The 18,702-nt window shown below is 42.6% G+C and overlaps 2 protein-coding genes across 5 annotated transcripts; one reads left to right on the top strand and one right to left on the bottom strand.

Moving 5' to 3' along the window:
* Positions 1–3,998: 3,998 nt before the first annotated feature.
* On the top strand, positions 3,999–7,093 carry NUDT15 (nudix hydrolase 15). The gene is made up of 3 exons (XM_054188854.1): positions 3,999–4,198; positions 4,291–4,481; positions 5,127–7,093. Exons 1-3 carry the CDS (start codon positions 4,047–4,049, stop codon positions 5,270–5,272), a joined length of 489 nt encoding a protein of 162 aa, XP_054044829.1. The 5' UTR covers positions 3,999–4,046; the 3' UTR covers positions 5,273–7,093.
* Positions 6,243–18,061, bottom strand: MED4 (mediator complex subunit 4). Of its 4 annotated transcripts, XR_008464504.1 has the most exons (10): positions 17,892–18,061; positions 15,495–15,561; positions 14,970–15,140; positions 14,555–14,612; positions 13,501–13,587; positions 12,653–12,784; positions 9,730–9,948; positions 8,898–8,983; positions 7,649–7,695; positions 6,243–6,947 (listed from the first exon to the last, which is right to left on the bottom strand). XR_008464504.1 is itself a non-coding variant. In XM_054188853.1 (8 exons), exons 1-7 carry the CDS (start codon positions 17,978–17,980, stop codon positions 9,776–9,778), a joined length of 777 nt encoding a protein of 258 aa, XP_054044828.1. In that variant the 5' UTR covers positions 17,981–18,061; the 3' UTR covers positions 8,996–9,145; positions 9,730–9,775. The 4 variants fall into 4 exon arrangements, 2 of the variants coding, with proteins under 2 accessions (XP_054044828.1, XP_054044827.1); XR_008464503.1 differs by lacking the exon at positions 7,649–7,695; XM_054188853.1 differs by lacking the exons at positions 6,243–6,947; positions 7,649–7,695; positions 8,898–8,983 and adding an exon at positions 8,996–9,145.
* Between the last annotated feature and the right edge of the window lie 641 nt (positions 18,062–18,702).

Here is an 18,702-nt window from a genome sequence, read left to right as displayed (position 1 = left end):
CAGGTCACTCTGAGCTGAGTCCGGTCAGGTTTCCTGCCTTTCCAGGGATGGATGTCCCGCAGCCTCTCAGAGCAACCTGCTGCAGTGCTCTGCCACTCCTACCCTAACACTCTGCTCCAGCAGAGCAAAGTCAGTCTCCAGGTGATTCACTTCAGCTTCCAAATCAAAGTAGTTCTGGCACTGCTTAATTAGGTGAGGCTCAGCTCTCTGCACAGTAATGTATAATGGCAGAAATGCACTTTCCATCCAACTAAAATGGCAATAGAACATTACTGATTTCCTTTAAAAAAAAAAATCACAGTATTTTACTATGTACCTCCGATGGAGCTTATTTATGTTTCAACATAAAAACAATGTGTTACACATTTCCTAATTTCTGCTACTAATTTCTATCAAGCTGTAACATTACAGCAAGAGATTTCTGATAAGAGACTTGGCAATTCAGTGGGTATACAGGGTGTCATGGAAACACTTCTGCTAAAATACAAGTGAGGAAACAGTGAACAATGTTAAATTTTAAATTTTCAGTATTAGGGTTCAGGGTAACCAACTACTCAAACGCAAGGGAGGGATAATCTGAATCCATACATCTTCCAAGCTCAGGTTTCAGTCAGCCTGCTGGCAGGACTTTGATGCCACACACTGCTGTCACATTCCGCCCGGCTTCTGAATGCCAGCTTTGCAATGTGAAATATTTAAACATAATCCTTACATCTTCCAGTTCATACTTCTGCCAAGCGAGCGTGAACACGTAGTAAATTCCACAGCCAGAGAACCGTGTGCATGAGATTCTCAGGAAGATGGATGTTTTCTGGTTGTGTAGCTGCTTTTCAAGCAGCTTTTGTACAGCGTCTGCTTCTTTGACATGGATTCTCTATGTGTGTTCTTCTCAGGGAACGGCTGCGTAGTTATTTTAATCTGACATAAACCTGGCCCATCACTAACATGGTTAGTCCCACCATTCTTGTTCCCAGCTGCTCGTACTCACTGCCTCCCTTGTGCCAATTCAATCACTCACTCATGTACCAAAGTTGTAAGTCGTATCAGGGAACCCATCCTGCTGAAAAAAATTATCTTTTTCCCAGTTTGCTGAGTTAGGTTTGGCTGTGTGCTATGTTTAATCTCATCTAACTCTGCCCCATCCCCTCCCTGTGCTGCCCACAGCACGCTAGAAAACAAATTCATGAAAAAAAATATCTTTTTTGGAGCCAGATCAGTTCACTCATCCAGTTGACTGCACAGCCACCTCATTAACAGCGCGAGCATGAGGAGCAAGCGCTTGGGCCTGAAAAGTAGGTGCCTCTCTTTCAATAGCAGCCTGTCCGCGTGCTGGTTTAAATATACTGTTTTAGCTGTTTATCTCACACAGGTATTTTTCCAGACGAAATATTAATAAACTAGTTTACAAGAGCATATAAATCATGACCTCACAAGCTTTTCAACATACTACTACAGTAGAAGATGCATTTTTACTTTCTCATTCTTTGCTTGTTCTCATCTCTTTTCTTCAGTGGATGTCTGTTCATTATCAAACTCAGAAATACTGGCCTGTATTTACTTCATAATCTGGGCAAAATCTGAGCGCACGTCCACCTCCCAAATAAGTCCTGAAGTGAAACCGATTAGAACAGATTCAGTCAACAAAATGTATTTTATTTGCATACAGTATTCTTTATGTTAATGACCACAAATGTAAGATGAAAAAATTTAAGCGATTAAATACAAACATCTGTATAAAAGCAGATTTCAAAACCTCAGCAAGAAAAACCCAAACATCTTTTTTAACGTCTTTTTTAACGTTAACAAACATCTATTTTAACGTCCTATAAAGGAATAATACTTCACATCCTTGTTGCGATCAACAGGATGGTAGAGAAAAAGGGAGATTCTTACCGTACTGACAAATATTAGGGTTGGTTTTTTTTTTTTAAGAAATATAAAGATAATTAAGTAGAACGTAAAAACTTTCATATAATATTTGTAAGAAATTGTATCCCACTACCATTCTAACAAGCACAATGATTGTATGAATATTTTTTAGTATTTAAAAAGATATGAGTAGAATGACACTGGGCCACCCTCAGACTTGTTTGTAAATGCTGTTTGGTGTAAGGTACAGGAAAACAGTGTACACAGAAAGTAAAATATTTTCATTTTTGAGATAAACAGCCTTATGCTGTTTTAGTATATTGGACCAGAATGACCTTAGTGGGCGAGGGAGAGTCTTTCATAAGATCATTGTCATCTTAAAACGTAAATACAGAATTGACATAACTGACTGACATTTAATCTGGAGATTGGGATACTCCAGCTGTACTGGAAGACAGATAAAAATGAATTAGCTTGGTTTACAAAAAGTCAGTTAGCTTGGCAATTTGCCCGATGTTATTATTTTTTTTATTTCCCAATGTGAGTAATTCAGGACGTGGGCTGACATTACAGCTAAACAGCACAGCCAACTACTGTCAATACGCTCCTGATAATTCCTTCATACCAACACTGGAACTCATCCAATGCCATAATGAGCCAGTTCAGGGAATTAAATCTCAGAAAACTAATCCCGCAAAAAGTAGCGGTTAATCTTCAGCCAGTTCGGCCCCGGGAACTCTGTAACTCTGTAAGCACCCGGGAACTTACTCTGTAAGTAAATAAACACATCTGTACACAAGTACTTTAAAACCTTAAAAAAAAAACTATTTGAAAGTCCTGTGCAGGAAAAATACACAACTTCTGTTGTGACCAATAGGCCGGGAAAGGGGGAAACCTGACAAACTTTACAGCTGTTTATAAAGAATATGAAAGTTTGTGTCTTAGATTCTACGTATTTCTATAATTTAAAAAAATGAAAGTGAAGGTAAACATTTGTTAGAAGAAATTTTGGTTTCTTATCAGCGAGGAACTGTTATTCTGTCTCTGGACCTCTGTTTAGCTAAGTTTGTAGTTCCTTTTTTAGTAATTTCAAGGTGACTCTCCAGAGTCGGACTCTTCACCCAGCAGAAACTGCAGGCTAGCCCAAGAAGGGCCACTTTTTAAGTTATAGCGTCATAGAGTGGTTTGGGTTGGAAGGGACCTTAAAGATCACCTAGTTCCAACCCCCCTGCCATGGGCAGGGACACGTCCCACTAGACCAGGCTGCTCAAAGCCCCATCCAGCCTGGCCTTGAACACTTCCAGGGATGAGGCATCCACAGCTTCTCTGGGCAACCTGTTCCAGTGCCCCACCACCCTCACAGTAAAGAACTTCTTCCCAATATCTAATCAAAATCTACCCTCCTTCAATTTAAAACCATTACCCTGTGTCCTATCATTACACTCCCTCATAGAGTCCCTCCCCATTTCTGCTATAGGCCCCCTTCAGGTACTGGAAGGGCGCTATAAGGTCTCCCCAGAGCCTTCTCTTCTCCAGGCTGAACAACCCCAACTCTCTCAGCCTGTCCTCACAGGAGAGGTGCTCCAGCCCTCTCATCATCTTCGTGGCCTCCGCTGGACCTGTTACAACAGGTCCATGTCCTGGTGCTGAGTTCTGAACAAATCTGCCATCAGAGACCAACCGGCACCCTGACTCTTCGTTCGTTTTTAGGTGCCCCTCATTTGCACAAACGCTTTTTCAGCCCTCAGTGACCTCACCAGTCCCTTTGCATTCAAAGACCAAAAAAACCACCCCCAAACACACAGAAATTCAGAAGGGAATGTCATTTCGCCATATCTCCCCCTTGCGCGCCTGCCTGGTAAGCTCACTGCTTTCCTCCCAAGTGACGGCCCCTGCCTCCTACTGCTGTCAGCCACGCCGAGCGGTGTCGCCACACAGCGGGCCCTGCGTCCCTCAGCGCTCCGCCGGTGATCGCTCACCCGGGGGCAGGCGACGCTGGTTCCCCCCGGCGGCCCGGCGGGGAGGCCGAGGCGGGGGTGCCCTCGCTCCCCTCAGCCACGCGCCCCGCCCCGCCCCTCCGTGACGCCACCACCATGCGCAGGTTAGGCGCCCCCCTGATTGGAGGAGCCGTCCCCCGCCCGCTGCCGCGCTGCGGGCCCGAGCCTCCCCCGGCGGCCATGGGTGAGGCGGCGCAGCCCCCGCGCCCGGGCATCGGCGTGGGGGTGGTGGTCACCAGCCCCGCGCACCCCAACTGCGTCCTCCTGGGCAAGAGGAAAGGCCCGGTGGGGGCCGGCACCTACCAGCTCCCCGGAGGCCACCTGGAGTTCGGGTAGGAGCCCCGAACCCCCTTCCACCCCCCCACCCCGGGGCGGCCCCGGCCGGGCCCCATCCTAAGGCGGCCGTGCCTTGCCCCGCCCGCAGGGAGAGCCTGGCGGAGTGCGCGGCGCGGGAGACGCTGGAGGAGGCGGGGCTGCGCCTGCGCGACCTGCGCTTCGCCTCCGCCGTAAACGCGTTCTGCGCCGCCGCGCGCTACCACTACGTCACCGTCCTCATGAAGGGCCAGGCGGAGCCGGGGGCGGAGCCCAGCAACCGCGAGCCCGACAAGAACGAGGGTGAGGGGCGCGCGCGCGCGGCGGCGGGGGGGGTGGCGTGACGTCACGGCACGTCAGCCCGCGGGGTGGCGTGACGTCACTCGGGTTCCTCAGCGGGGAGGGGCGCGGGCACGGCTGCGCTCTGACTCGGCCGCGTGAAAATACGCGTTTATATTTCCCTTTGTTGCCAAGCGCTTTGATGTAATGAGGTCGGGGAGTGGCTACCGGTACGTTTATTCTGCAGGTCTAAGAAAAGCATCATTTCCGGTAGGGTCCAGGCTTAGAATCACAGAATGGTTCGGGTTAGAAGGGACCTTAAAGATCACCTAGTTCCAAACCCCTCGCCATGGGCAGGGACACCTCCCACTAGACCAGGCTGCTCAAAGCCCCATCCAGCCTGGCCTTGAACACTTCCAGGGATGGGGCAGCCACAGCTTCTCTGGGCAACCTGTTCCAGTGCCCCACCACCCTCACAGTAAAAAATTTCTTTAAGGAAAGGAAAGTAATAAATTTAAAATAACTTTATGCAACAGGGAACTTGAATTTGCATTGGTAATTTCTGCACAATCCACCCAGACTCACAGCGGCAGAATTGTTACACGATTAATTTTACACTCTGGCTTTTTTCTTTTTCGGTTTTTTTTTTTTTTTTTTTCTTCCCTGCAGGTTGGGAATGGGTTAAGTGGGATGAGTTTCCTCCAGCAGATCAACTGTTCTGGGCCTTACGCTGTTTAAGAGAGCAAGGTTACAATCCCTTTACAGAAGAGCTCGATCATCTCAAGGGGTACACGGGAAGTCACCAACTGGCATAGAAACTAATTGCACATTATGTAACAAACTAAAGGACAGACCTGCTTTTTTTGGTGTAAAAGAGAAAAGCACATATATCATGCTCACTCTGTCTGTGTGAAAATATTACCTTTCCCAAAGCCAAAAAGATGCCAAATGTTTCACTGCTTTTACCATGTTGTACACAACAGCTGTCTCTCATTCCAGAGCTATTTCTAGCTCTAGTGGTTAATAATTAATGTTTTCTTTTATAGAAAACTCATAGTGTTTTATCTGGTTAATCTTTATATAGATGAATATCCCTTTGGAAGTCAGAACTTGTCAGAGAAGCTTACTCACTTGGAAACGGTTGTAGCACCAGGCCCAAGAGAAAGTGATCCGTTTAAACTGCTGTCCTGCTTTCTGTGTAAAACTACTTTGTATGTCGTGGTGCTTTCCCGTAGTTACAAATGTTGGACCAATTTTTACACTTAGCCGTGTCTCATAGCTTCAGTTAAGATACTGTCATGAACAAAAGTCTCGTTTTACAGACAGTGCCTCGTCCTCCTGCTGACAGTAGTACATACTTGTAAATCAGAGTATTTATAAAAATGAAAAGGCTGCGGTGGCTTGTTGCAGGGGATGAAAATTCCCTGACCCTTCTTGCCTCTGCAGCCTCAGTTACATTAGAATTTACCTGCAGGAGTGTTTAAGATCTCTGCAGTTGATATTAATTTCTGATCGTGTCACTAAATTCTTAATAATATAATGGAGAGGTGCCCACAGTGTTCTACGAGGCTGACACCAATACTGTTGTACAAACCAATCTCATCTGTAGGTGTAGCTCCACAGCAGACAGTCGTACTTCTGGCTAAAGAGGGTTGTCAGTATTAAACAGCACAGACGCGTGTAATTCTGTACAGCAGAATTGTTAATTTTCAGTTTGATGTGGCTAAATGATTGAATTGGTAGTGAATGAAATTACAGTAGACAAAGAAGATATACACAGAAACAATGAGTTTATATTTTTTACTTTCCTAGAATCTGTAACCAAATTTGATTCTTTTCCAGCTGTAGTCATTAGCGCATCAGCAATTAATTTTAGGATATGACTTTTAAAAAACTCACTAACTGGGAATTTTTTTTCTCTTCAGGGTTCTTTTAAAACACATTTTTTTTGTCTTTTTGTATAATGGGTATATCTAAAGGAAAATGTTCTGAGATACCTTTTATTTCTTTTGAATAAAACATAAGCACAATATTGAAAGATTAAAATTGTCCGAAATTGTGAATTGACTTGTCAGTTCTTAAAAGAAATGAGCTTGAAGCATTCAGAGCTCTTCCATACTTTGCACTACATTTTTTTTAAACAGAGACAGCTCTTTTCACTGAGAAGCAGACTGAGTGATACGAGGTATAAAGATGCTACTGACGATTGCAAGCCTCTTGCTTAGAATTTGAAGTATAAACTATGCACAACTTCCCTCAGGACAGATATTCTTTCTCTGAAGTGAAGAAAGAAGATAATGTTATAAAGCAGTTTTGAAATGGGAAATATCACTGAAAATTCCTTTACTACTATATCTTTGTAGAAAGCTTGTTTTTTCTATTCAAAAGTGGAGATTTTCTTCCTGAAAGCAACTTTATGTACACTGAAAATTAGTCCGTTCAGCTGTCAACAAAGAGGCTGCAGGAAGAGTTGACAGATGTCCTGCCCATCTGTCCCAAAGAATAATGGAAAAAAAAAAAGTGATTAAAATGATTTAGTGCCATTTTAAATTTTCTTTACATTTCTAAGTCCTGGTGGGAAAGCAGAGGTCACTGTAAAATGGTTTGTCATGCAATAAATATTTTGCTATCATTAATGTTTACAGTCATTCTGTCTGTTGTAAATATACAAGTAGTTACTGAAATGAGGACACAAACGGTATCTCCATATGTCAGGGTTTTTGTATCCTTTCTAAGTGGAATGATTAAACGACTACAGTGCATTACTGCAATCAGCTGTCAGCAATCCCTAACTTAAATAACTTGTTTTGTATGTGTCATGCATTTTTACTCCCCCAAACCTCCTCCCCCCCCCAAAAAAAAAGATCCTCAGTAGTTTTTAGCTGCTAAGATTCATCCTTTCAACTACATGTTACATTTACTTTGATTTTTGGTACTTTTGCTGAATAGGAAAATCTATTATGTACACATCTAAGCCACTGAATAACAAAACACACAGTTGAAACTTTGTGGCTTGCCAAATTGCTTTTAACAGACAGAATCCACCTAAAATGGCGTTATAGTTATCCAGCATGGAGAAGAATGCTCATGAGCAGTATATAGTTTGGAGCACTGATGTAAAGAAACTGATCAGGATGCATCTTATATCCAGAGTCTGATTTTATACTAAGTGAACAGAGCTGTATTCTTACCTGTTTCTTAGATGTAACATATTGGTCCCATTTAATCCTTTAATAGACTAGCAAACAGCCCAGAAAAAGAAGTGGTCATTGCTTCTGTTCACTCTTATTTATGTCTGGAAAAGTCACCCACCTCCCCCGTATCTCAGCTAGTGAATCATATAATATAGCCATATAAGAGTTTTGGGTAGACTGTACATTACACTTTCCATGACTATTAATTATCTCTATTTGTATTTCATCCCAAGAAAAGAATGTCCTTATAAATGAGAAGATGAAAGAGACTAGTGAGCGGTGACTGTGTTATAAGACATGTTGGGCAGGGCATTTAGGGAAAAAAATACTAATCTCACAGTACAAAGCATTAAGAAACTGCATTTGGCAATATTGTGTATTATTCTGATCATGTTTAAGAACAACGTAGAAACAATGTGAACTAGAACAGGGGTAGGCAAGGTTAATTAGGATGATTGAGAGAAACCACATGTATTGGGATTAACATGAATTAAAGAGGACATACAGTTCTCTATAAAGACATTGGGGGTAAACACCAAAGAGGAAAAGATGATACTGAATAAGGGTTAAAATATATATGTATATGGATAACTTTAGACTGCAAAATAGAGGTGAAATTTTAATAACTCTGAAAATACTTCCAAAAGGAACAGCTAAGACAAAACCAAATTCCTCATTTCTCTTTTAAAACAAAAAACACTGTCCCAATATTATGTGATGAAACCTGACTGAAGAAGTCCTTTTCATTTCTACATCCTTATGGGATTTGTATATACACTGGTCATATGTGGCAGCATTACTGACAGCAATAATTGAAAGAGTGTCTGGGCAAATGAGGAAGTACCTGATTTATCAGATACTTGCTGCATCTACAAAATGGAAGAGCTGAGAGAATTGTCATCTGTGCTTCGTTGCAGGGCAGAAACCTGTAACCGCCATGAGCAACAGTGCACATAAGTAATCCTCTGATCAAATCAGAAAACTAGAAAGTATCTGTCATAAAATGATTCCTTAAGCAAAACAGAGCAAGGAAAGGAAAGCCAAGGGAAGTGCCTTTGGAAAGATGAAAGAACATTATAGTTGAGGCAGGAAATGCAACTGCTGAAGTAAACAAATTAGCAGGTTCAAAGAACTGGAAAAATCATAGATGACAAGAATAAAGAATCTGGGGTCACTTTGAACTGAAAGGAGCTGAACCTGCAGTGTTCCCCAAAGGGTGTCATCTCCAGGGTCCTGGGATGCTTACCCAAAGTATCGGTGAAGTCTTGCACATGGGCACTATGTCACTGCCTCAGGGTCTGCCGAGTTCTCTGCGTACCTGATAAAGTTCGTCTGAAAAGGACAGATTCCAGTTCCTGGCTGCTCAGCTGTTTCTAATACCAACTTGGCATTTTGCAAAGGGGAAAATGGAGTAAAAACTTCTGAAACTCCATGAGAATTCAACCACATACTGGGATAAAATGTGCTGAGTACTGAAGTTACACAGTAACCCACCTAAGATTTAAGTTTGCAAAATGAAACAAAGTTACATCAAAGCTGAGTTTATTTATGACAAATCAGTCATTATATATTACAATAATTACAAACTTTTTCTTTTTTATACCTTATTGCCATATTTTTGTTCTTGGCACACACAAGATGATCAAGAACATGGATTTAGGCAGTAACAAAAAAAGATATTACAATTACAAATGTCATGCCTTATTTCTGTGCCATAGAAAAGGCTATCATCAAAAGAGTAAAGTTACTAACAAACATACAAGGGGATTCCCCTTACACCTTTTTTCCCAGGAACTTTTGTCATCTAATGTATAGTAAGTATATATATATATACACAGCATGTCTCTTGCAAACATATGCATTCACACATTTACATAATCACTGGAAATTTGACATCTCTCCTCCAGCAGAAAGCTCCCAGTCATTTTACTTGAACATCTAATGGGGGGGGAGATTCTGAAGTCCACAGTTTTAAATTAGTCACCCTATTTCTGAGTCAGCTGTTACCATCTCCCTACACAGGGCCGCCAGCATAACAAAAGGGTATGACAGTCTGTGACAAACAGCATCCAACGTACCTTCACCACAGGAAAGGTCTACTTAGGGATACTGTCCCTCTTGTACCTAGTCTGAGTCACTGCTGCTGCTGGAAGAGTCTGTTGACATAACTTCTACATCATCTTCATTTTCCTTATTGTGTCCTGGAGGCTCCAACATGAAGTCATTACTATGATTAGGAGGTAGCATGTTCATTGACATATCACTTGACTGCCAAGGATACTGAGGAGCGAGCACATCTGGAAAAAGGGGCATAATCAATCAAACTATCAGCTTTGTACATCAACAAATTCAACGAGACAGCCCAACTGGAAGTCCAATTCAAAATTAACACAAATCTGGAAATCCTTCCTGAATTTTGGACAGATGAAACCCTCCAGTAACAGCTGGAAAATGTATCATGATTGATATACCATTCTATCACTAAAACTGTGCCAGAGAGGCCCATTTATGTAGGTGGCTCTTGATCTCTCATCACTCCACTTCAAAACAGTATATATTCACACAGAGCTTTTCATCTTCAAAGCACAGTCTGAACTGACTTAACATTCACAACCACTAGCAGTAATGAAAATGGTCACCCTCTGTCAGTATGCAAAACCAGATGAAAACATTAGATAAAAAAAAAAAACAACACTTAAGGCAGACCATAGAAATTCAAAGTAAAAGGTTTTATCCAAATTTGGCTGGAACACCTTGGTTATCGATTTTCCAACAGCAAATATGGTGCATCAAGTGCAAAGAACAGTGTCCTACTACAAAACCAGGGCCACAGAGAGAGACACTTAAGAGATGGGAATGCCCCACTGTGCCCCAGCCAGGACAGCCTCAGCTGTCTCTGACTTCTCTTAGCTCTTACCGTTTCTTCTCTTCTCTTACCTCCAAAGCCACCCCATCATGTACTCCCTACCAACCTACTCTCCCCCCACAACACTTCCTAGTCTCTCCCTTCCTTGCCCCCAAAATGGTTCCCATTTCAATGGGATGCAGTACACATCTATATGCCATTTCTGCTCCTTTCCTTTTAATTTATGCTCTTACTGCTGTGCTTCAGTTCTTCTCCACTTATTACTAGGCACTGTAGCTAAGTCTATCCCATAGAAGAAACCAGCTGTCTCCCGCTTACAGCAAGAATTAAAAATAATTCATCAGAGTCGGAAGTGAACAAAAGCCCAACTATGTGGGACTGGGAGTACAGAAAGAGAGGACACTGTCTAAGCAGAAGGTCATATATGGTAGACTTACTCTCACTCAGGTGCTGCCTAACTCAGAAGCACAGACTCCACACACACTGTAGCTTCTGATCTTTAAGTCTGCAGACACCTGAGATTCCACATATGAACTAGAGCCACGGTCCCCTAATACCAGATACACCAGTACAAATCTGACCCACCAGTGGATGCAGGTTGAACGTGTGTGCTAAGCAGCCTCAAAGGTTTGAGGCTACCAAGCAGCCCAGTGGCTAGCTTGCAGACTCAGTAAGGACTCAGTAACTGGACATGTCTCTGCCAAAATCTCTAAAAGGATTAGATCCCATAATAAGCGTTCTCAGGACATGCCTCCTCCACACACCAACAGATTCAAGATCCCTACACAAGATGCTGGGACGACCTCTACTTTCTTTTGAATGCAGTTTTAATGTTTCCCTCTTACCTGACAGTCTAGCAATTAAGAGGATTTCCCCTGACATAGAAGACCCAGATTCAACTAACAACTTTATTTGAGGAGTTTAAATGCCACACTTTCCAGCTTCTCAAGGAAAAGTCCTAAAGAGTGAGCTTTCAGTCCTTACAGAGGCAGCACTCAAAAATAAAAGAAGCAAGTCTGCATGCCCTAAGGCAGAGGAGCCAGCCAGAATGGGCTCTACCAAAACAACTCCAGGAGGAAGACGCAACCTTAACATCTCCTCTGACCATATTTCAAAAGAACAGAAAAGATACATGGGCCCATCCTCAGCATTTCCCTGCTGGGTTGCTATGGACAGATGTCAGGGTCCCACTCCTATTCGGTTCACTGACCCATTTTATCCAAGGGCAAGGGTTTAGAAAGTGAGATGATGCAGAACTTCAAGTAACTCTCTAAGAGGTGACAAGAGGATTATACAGATTATTGGAAACACAAAATCCAAGTTTGCTATTTCTCCAAGGGAATCACAATGCAGTTTTGGGGTTTTTTTAATATATTCAGTACAATTTTTGAAAACAAGCTTTCCATAACACCTGCAAGCAGCTTAACTGTTACAGATCTCCTATGAATCCAAGAATTTTTCCACAATTTAGTCTAACCATGGTAGATTAGTGCTGCACAGGTACAGAACCACTGAACTCTTGATTCAGTTACTCTAACTTACTGCTAAATTCTATTTTAGCATGAATAAATCAATCCCACTAAAGTCAGCAGAAGTGCGCGTTTTGCTAAACAATTAAGGGATTAAAGCTCAATTCCTACATCCAAAGTACGACCTTATCAGCTGTCCTTTGTAATGTCTTTTCAGTACAAAACTTCTAAGCAACGTCTTGCTATATAGACTACAGACTTAAGACAGGGGATGACAATACACCCCTTTTCTTCTGAATGCAGCTTTCACAATTCCATACTTTGTCATCACTGCCAAGGAAAGTTTACTTTGAAAATGCTTCTTTTTAATATGATTTGATAACACTTAATTTACAGCAATTTAAAATAGGTGAATTGAAGGATAACTAAGTGAGTTTTGTTTACATTGACTTAGTTGTAGTGTCTGCAGTATGATTTAGCATGAAATTATGCAATGTCTAACTGTTAACTCTATTTACTAAATCTTTGCTGCTAGGGAACAACGTGAGCCATAATTTTCATTATTTTAACTATGATTTGCCTATTTGCCTTTGCTAAGTGAAACCTGTAATTGCTATGACTGTACAAAGAATAAAGAAAAGCAAAACAAAACTGAGTTTCTCTTACCTGGCAGTCTGCCTGCTGCAAGTGCATCGCCTGGTAAGTGTCCATTAACTCCATTGGTGGATGGGTTGTTCATCTGACCCAAGAGACCACTCCTCATTTCTAGATCTGTAGGATATGGCCTACGTGGGTCCCCTAAAAAAAACAAAACAAAAAACCCACAACAACATATTTTTAAATATTTAACAATTGTCTTGCAGGCATTAACTTTTTCTTCAGTGCCTAGTTTCCTGACCAAAAAAACCCACACTGACTATTTGGATCAACAATGAGCAGCACACCTGTTTTGTTAAAATCCAAGTCTGTGTCTTGCACTTAGACTTTCTTTGTTCATTCAAACTTGACAGAAAAAGGTATCTTTGCTCTCCCTGCTACTTCACAGCTAAACAGCAAAGACAGGAATTGGAAAAAACACATTCTCATTTTGTACAAGGAGGACAGTCCCCAAAATTGAAATGTGACATAATGAAAAACCTGCTTCTGACTCCACTGATTACTAACATCCTCTGTAAAGAATATTGTAAGGGTCAGGAGGGAACACAACCAAGACCTTTAACATACTTGGTTATACCTTATAATTGGGGCCAAAATTCAGGGAAAAAAAGCAAACAAAGGAGAGCAGAGGAGGCCAGTCAGTTAATGTAAGCATGCAGTTACATAGTCTTTTGAAGATGTACTTACAATCTACAGGACTTTGGATATCCATTTTTGTTGAAAATATTAGATATAACAGCTGAAAACAATGTTACTCTGATAAACCACAGTGGTTTTCACTATATAAAAGATTGCAAGGCCAAATACTGACCATGCTTTATCACAAAAAAACCTGTTGTCATAAACATGATAGTTACCTGGTACCCATGTCAGAGGGGCACAAACAGCATTGCTAGCACTGATCCTATGGGCATATTTAATTATTTCTTCAGAGGAAATAGCACCTGGAAAAGGGGAAGGAAAGTTACTATATTCTCCAGAGATTGCATCATTCGATTATTTCAGAATATTTGACACTAATATTGAAAAGACTGGGAATATAATTTTGGCAAACATTAAGAGCATGCTTCAAATGCAATGACTACTTAGAGGATTCTCAGATTATGCAAGGACAAGCTTTGCAGGGAACTGATTTTACAGCCAGGAGTTCAGTACACCTTCAATATCAACAGTTCTTCAACCTTGTGAAAAATACAAACCAATCTCTTAAGCAGTGTACTTGACAAACACAATTCGTAAGAAAACTTCAGCACCTGCTTTATTATGACATTTTCTGTAGTAAAGAGGTTTTTTTGTTTGCCTAGTAACTGTAGAGCACACACGTAGCAGTCCTTCTAAATACGTGCCTGTATTTCACTAAGAGAAACTTTATGAAATTCATGCATTTTATAGATGAAGAGGTATAACAAAATGATAAGACATTGTAAAAAAAAAAAAAAAAACACAAACAAAATGCTTCTCCCCCCAAAAAAAAGAGTCCATTTTGCTTGGCAAGTGCCACAGAGTGGCAGGAATTGCTACAAATACAAACCAGTGTCACTAGCTAGTCAGTCTTTCAAATACAAAGCATATGCACACAAACTTTCTCTCCCTTTCCTCAGCAGACGTACTGAGGCAACTTGGTGAGACACTTAGGTAATCAGATATAGTATTATCAGTTCAAGAAGAGTGTTGAGACACTTTAATTTAAATTTAATATTAAGATACGCTTGCCACAAGAAGTAATTAATTTGTGCCTTTATTCTGAGGAAATGGTTATAGGTTTATAATGAAATGGAAATTTGTTTACACACAAAGCATACAAAATCTGTGATAGCAGAATTAAAAAAAATAAAAAATAAACAACTTGAGCTCACTAGCAACTTTCTTTACAACTGCATTTACGTAGTATATACAATCGTGACTACTCACCTTTTCTTGCCTTTTCAATTGATTTCAGTTTTTCCTTTGCTTGATAAACAGCTGTTGCCTAGTTGTAAAAAAACAACAAACCTTCAATGCATCTTTAATTTGTAAACTTCTACATAAAGTTGGCTGTGTGAATAAACCCTTGCATTTAATTGCATTTTAACAGAGAAACTATTCAGTGAACATTTTCAAGATATACAGAAGTAAAGTAGGTTTGGAAGAAAATTTGCATTATAAAACAAAACTGAATACCATGATAACTAAACAGCATTCGACTACTGAAAAAAACCCCAACCCACTAAGCTCTTACAAAGTTTTAAATATTTAAATCTTCTCAAACTAACACAACACCACTTCCTCCAGAACCACCTTTTTCACAAGTAGATGCTCAAAAGCAAACACATCATTATGAACTTACCAGTATGTGTTCTGCTTCTTTTAGTTGTTTCTGCAGCTGCTGAATATCATTATCCCTTTTTTCTACTACCTTTTCTAAAAGCTGCATTTCATGATGGATTTTCCCCTGATCAACTGCCAACTTCATTAGCTCTTGAAACTCTCCATCTCTCTGAATCAGCAGTTCCAGGATCTATTGAACAAGAGTTTTGTAGAACTTTTAATTTAGCTAGAGTAACAACACACCCTCCATCATGCTGCAAAGAAGAGCAACTGACATCCATAGGAGTATAGGAGTTTGTATGAAAAATTAAACAAAATTTCTTCCTCTGTTTGTAGAAACAGCCTATGAAGCATACAACAAATGAACAAAAAACAAACAACATGAGGACCAAGAATGGTTTTGTAGTGGGGCCAAAACCTCATCATCACCATTAGCCTGAGTATAGACAGAAAGAAAAGGAGAGAGAAAGAAAGAAAGAAAAAGAAAAAAGTTAGAAGCAAAGCATTGTGATTACACAAAGAAATACAGTTTAGGTCAGTTTACCTGGCTCTCCTCTCCCGGTTGTGGAAGCTTCTGGTTTCTTGAAATTGCCAAAATTTCAATTAGTTCCCTGAAAGGAAAACTCTGTGTTTGCACAATTTTCTAGGACATTATTTGTAAATCACATCAAGTCATCCCAAAATTGTCAGAGTACTGACATCATTACAGAAGTATTTATGGAATTTAAAATGTTATGGTTTTAAAGTACAGTGTTGGCAGGGATTTCTCAGCTAAGAGTAATTCTGTGAATAGTCTCATGATTGGAGCATGTTTTCGTAACTGTTCTTTGAGCTCATGAAGTGCTCATGTGTATCTGTACTCATGCAATGTGCTAAGTTCCTGCTGAACTACACACGACATAAGCAGAAGCCGAGAGAAGAAACAGCACAATGAAATGCACTCATATCCTACTTCTACTCCCTTTGTTTGTTGCAAGAGGGCATTGAAGTTCTCTTCACTATTTTACTTCTTTACTTTTCCTCCACTTTTTCCCAACAGAGCAAGTTTCACACTTGGGTCTAGAGCAATTAAGTCTATGCTTTCAAGCACCTAAAGTTTGTCGTGAAACTACTTTTACAACAACAAGTATTTCCACAGTGGTATACCAGTTGTATATCAAACATACACAAATACCAAAAAAATAATAATATTCTGGTGCTAAGTTAGAAGTGCTTCTCAAATAAACCTCTTGATCATGCTTTGAGGTACCCGGTACCCATTTACTTTGCCACCGTTCTGAAAAGCCATCAAGAACCTCAGAGGGGACTCGCTAAACAACAGGACCACTATGCAAAAAGGCACTTTCTGTAAATTCAGCAAACTTATTTGCCTTCTAAGGCTATGGATGGCAGTTCAACACTAAGCACGAATAACTGTCTATCTGAAAACACTGTCCTTCTTGGCTTGGTCCAGTGCGAGCAGCTCAATGGGATGGTACAACTAATACAGCAGTGGGGCCAGAAACTTAAAATGAAAACAGGTACTTTTCTAAACGTCTGAAAAAAACCCTCACCAGTAAAGCTGTAAATAGCACCTTGGTCTATGTCACTTGGTCACTGCTGAACCCTAAAATGATTTAAAACAAATAGAGAATAAAGAAACTTGTCACTATCACTAAAGCTTTATTCTACCTGACTAACACTGAGCAGTAGCAAATAAAATCTGTGGTAAGTAGGTCAAGTACTGCTACCAAGGCTGATGTCATGAAGGGTTGTAATTCTGTCCTGTGTTAGCTGGACAATGCACTGATGCAGATTCAAAACTATGCAAAGGTTACAGACCAGGCAAGCTGCTTAATTTTTGCCCCTACCACCAAGCCAGTACCATGACTGCGAAAGGCCTAGCTCCACGGTGCTGCAACACTTTGCTGATCAACAGGAAGATTCACTAAATGCTGCTGAGGGTTGCTCTGGATTCATTATGGTAGCATATTAGTCCCAAGATTTAAAAAAAAAAAAAAAAAAAAAAAGTTTAGATAAAGAGCAAGTCTTTTTGTTTGTTTGTTTTTAAAACCACATGTTCTCCAGCAACCTGTATGTCCTAATAAAATCTAAAATTGAAAATAAAACCTAACCAGAAACAAGAGCAACTGACCAATATATTTTCCTTGTCCTACAGGTGGTAGTCACATAGAGTGAGCCAGCCACATAGATAGTATGAGTTATTCCCCCTGAAAAAAGTTTCCCTTAGCTCTTGTTCTCCTCCAGAGGAGGAGGACAATAATTAGGAACCGGTTTAACTGCACTGCCCCTGTGCCTCCACAACATGGTGGACAACTTGGGTGAGCGTTATCAGTCCAGCCACAAGAGCATGGACTAAGTAACTGAGCATTTATATCCCTCCAAAGACGAGCTCTGCAGCCTACTGGGAGCGAGTTTAACACCAATACAGGTGACGACCAAAACGGCTTTAGCCACGCAATACTACAAATTTCTGACTTAAGTATGATTTTTCGTGAATAATACAATGCCTAAAATAAGGGTGGGAGGGGTGCGTTTCACAGGAAATGCAGGTGTCAACCAAGAAAGGAAGGCAAGTGGAAGACTAAGGAAGCTCTCCTGCTCTAGAAATAGGAAACGAGGCGCCGCCGACGCTTCCCTGCCCGGGCGAGAGCTGTGGAGCAGAGGGCAGGGCCGGACCGAGCTACCCCCCGGGGCACCCCCAACCCCCCTCCCGCAGGAGCCGGCCTGGGGACGGCGGAAGAGCGGGGAAACGCGTGGGCCGGGCCGTGCCCTGCTCCCACCCCGCAGCCCAGCGAGGCGCCGGGTCGGGCCGATCCCCTCACAGCCCGACCCCAGGCCCCCCCGATCCTCTCGGCGCCCGCGCCGGAGGCTCCGCGCGCACGCACAGCGCCAGGCACCCTCACCCCCACCGATCCCATCCGGGTACCGGGAGCGGTACCTGGCCAAAAGCTCGAGATCCTCCAGCGCCGCCAGGAGCCGGTCCCGGGTGCTGCTCCGCTCCCCACCTCCGCCGGTCGCCGCCGCCATCACGATCGCGGGACGCGGACCCGAGCGAGAACCACCACCTCCCGCCGCCAGCGGCGCCAGGCCCGGGCGGGCGGCCCAGCAGCGCCCCCGTGCGGCGGAGTCACTCACCGGCGGGCAGCGCGCGCATGCGGGGCGCGGGCCGGCAGCCGGGAGGGCGGTTCCTCCCCTTCCCCTCCCCGTGCGGCGCGCGCGGTGGGCGGGAAGGGGTGGGGGGACAACGGCCGCCCTGAGGCGGGGAGGGGCCAGGGAAGGAAGGGCTGGGCGGGGGCGGCGGCGAACGGTTCTCGTCGTGGCGAGCCGTGGGTGTGAGGGGAAAGGAGGTCACATCTGCCTGGGCGAGGCCACATGCGTGTTTGTAAAGGCCCTCTGCGGGCGCTGGGTCGTTACACGGGGAGCTGCGCTTGTTGCTCTTCTGAATGCATTTCCAGCCGCCCGGGTTTCCATGGAAGAGCCTCTAAATGAGGCGCAGATGTACGCTAACGACACAGAAAACAAACTGCAAAGAAAGGGCTCGTGGCTGAATCACGTCTTAACTTTTTTAACTCGCTGTCTGAGGGTCCTGATGTCCAAAAATCCTTTAGGTGCTCTTCATCAGATGGAGGATGAAATGTTGCCTTACTAATGGCTGAAGAAAGTTAAGCGGCCGATGCTGAAGACTTAACAAAAACCTGAGTTTTAAATCGGGCAGAGCCAAGAGCTCCCTTTGCATAGGCTGGCTGTCC

This window comes from Rissa tridactyla, chromosome 1 (genome assembly GCF_028500815.1).
Source record: "Rissa tridactyla isolate bRisTri1 chromosome 1, bRisTri1.patW.cur.20221130, whole genome shotgun sequence".
Taxonomy (NCBI): domain Eukaryota; kingdom Metazoa; phylum Chordata; class Aves; order Charadriiformes; family Laridae; genus Rissa; species Rissa tridactyla.
This window is presented reverse-complemented; position numbering and strand designations above follow the sequence as displayed.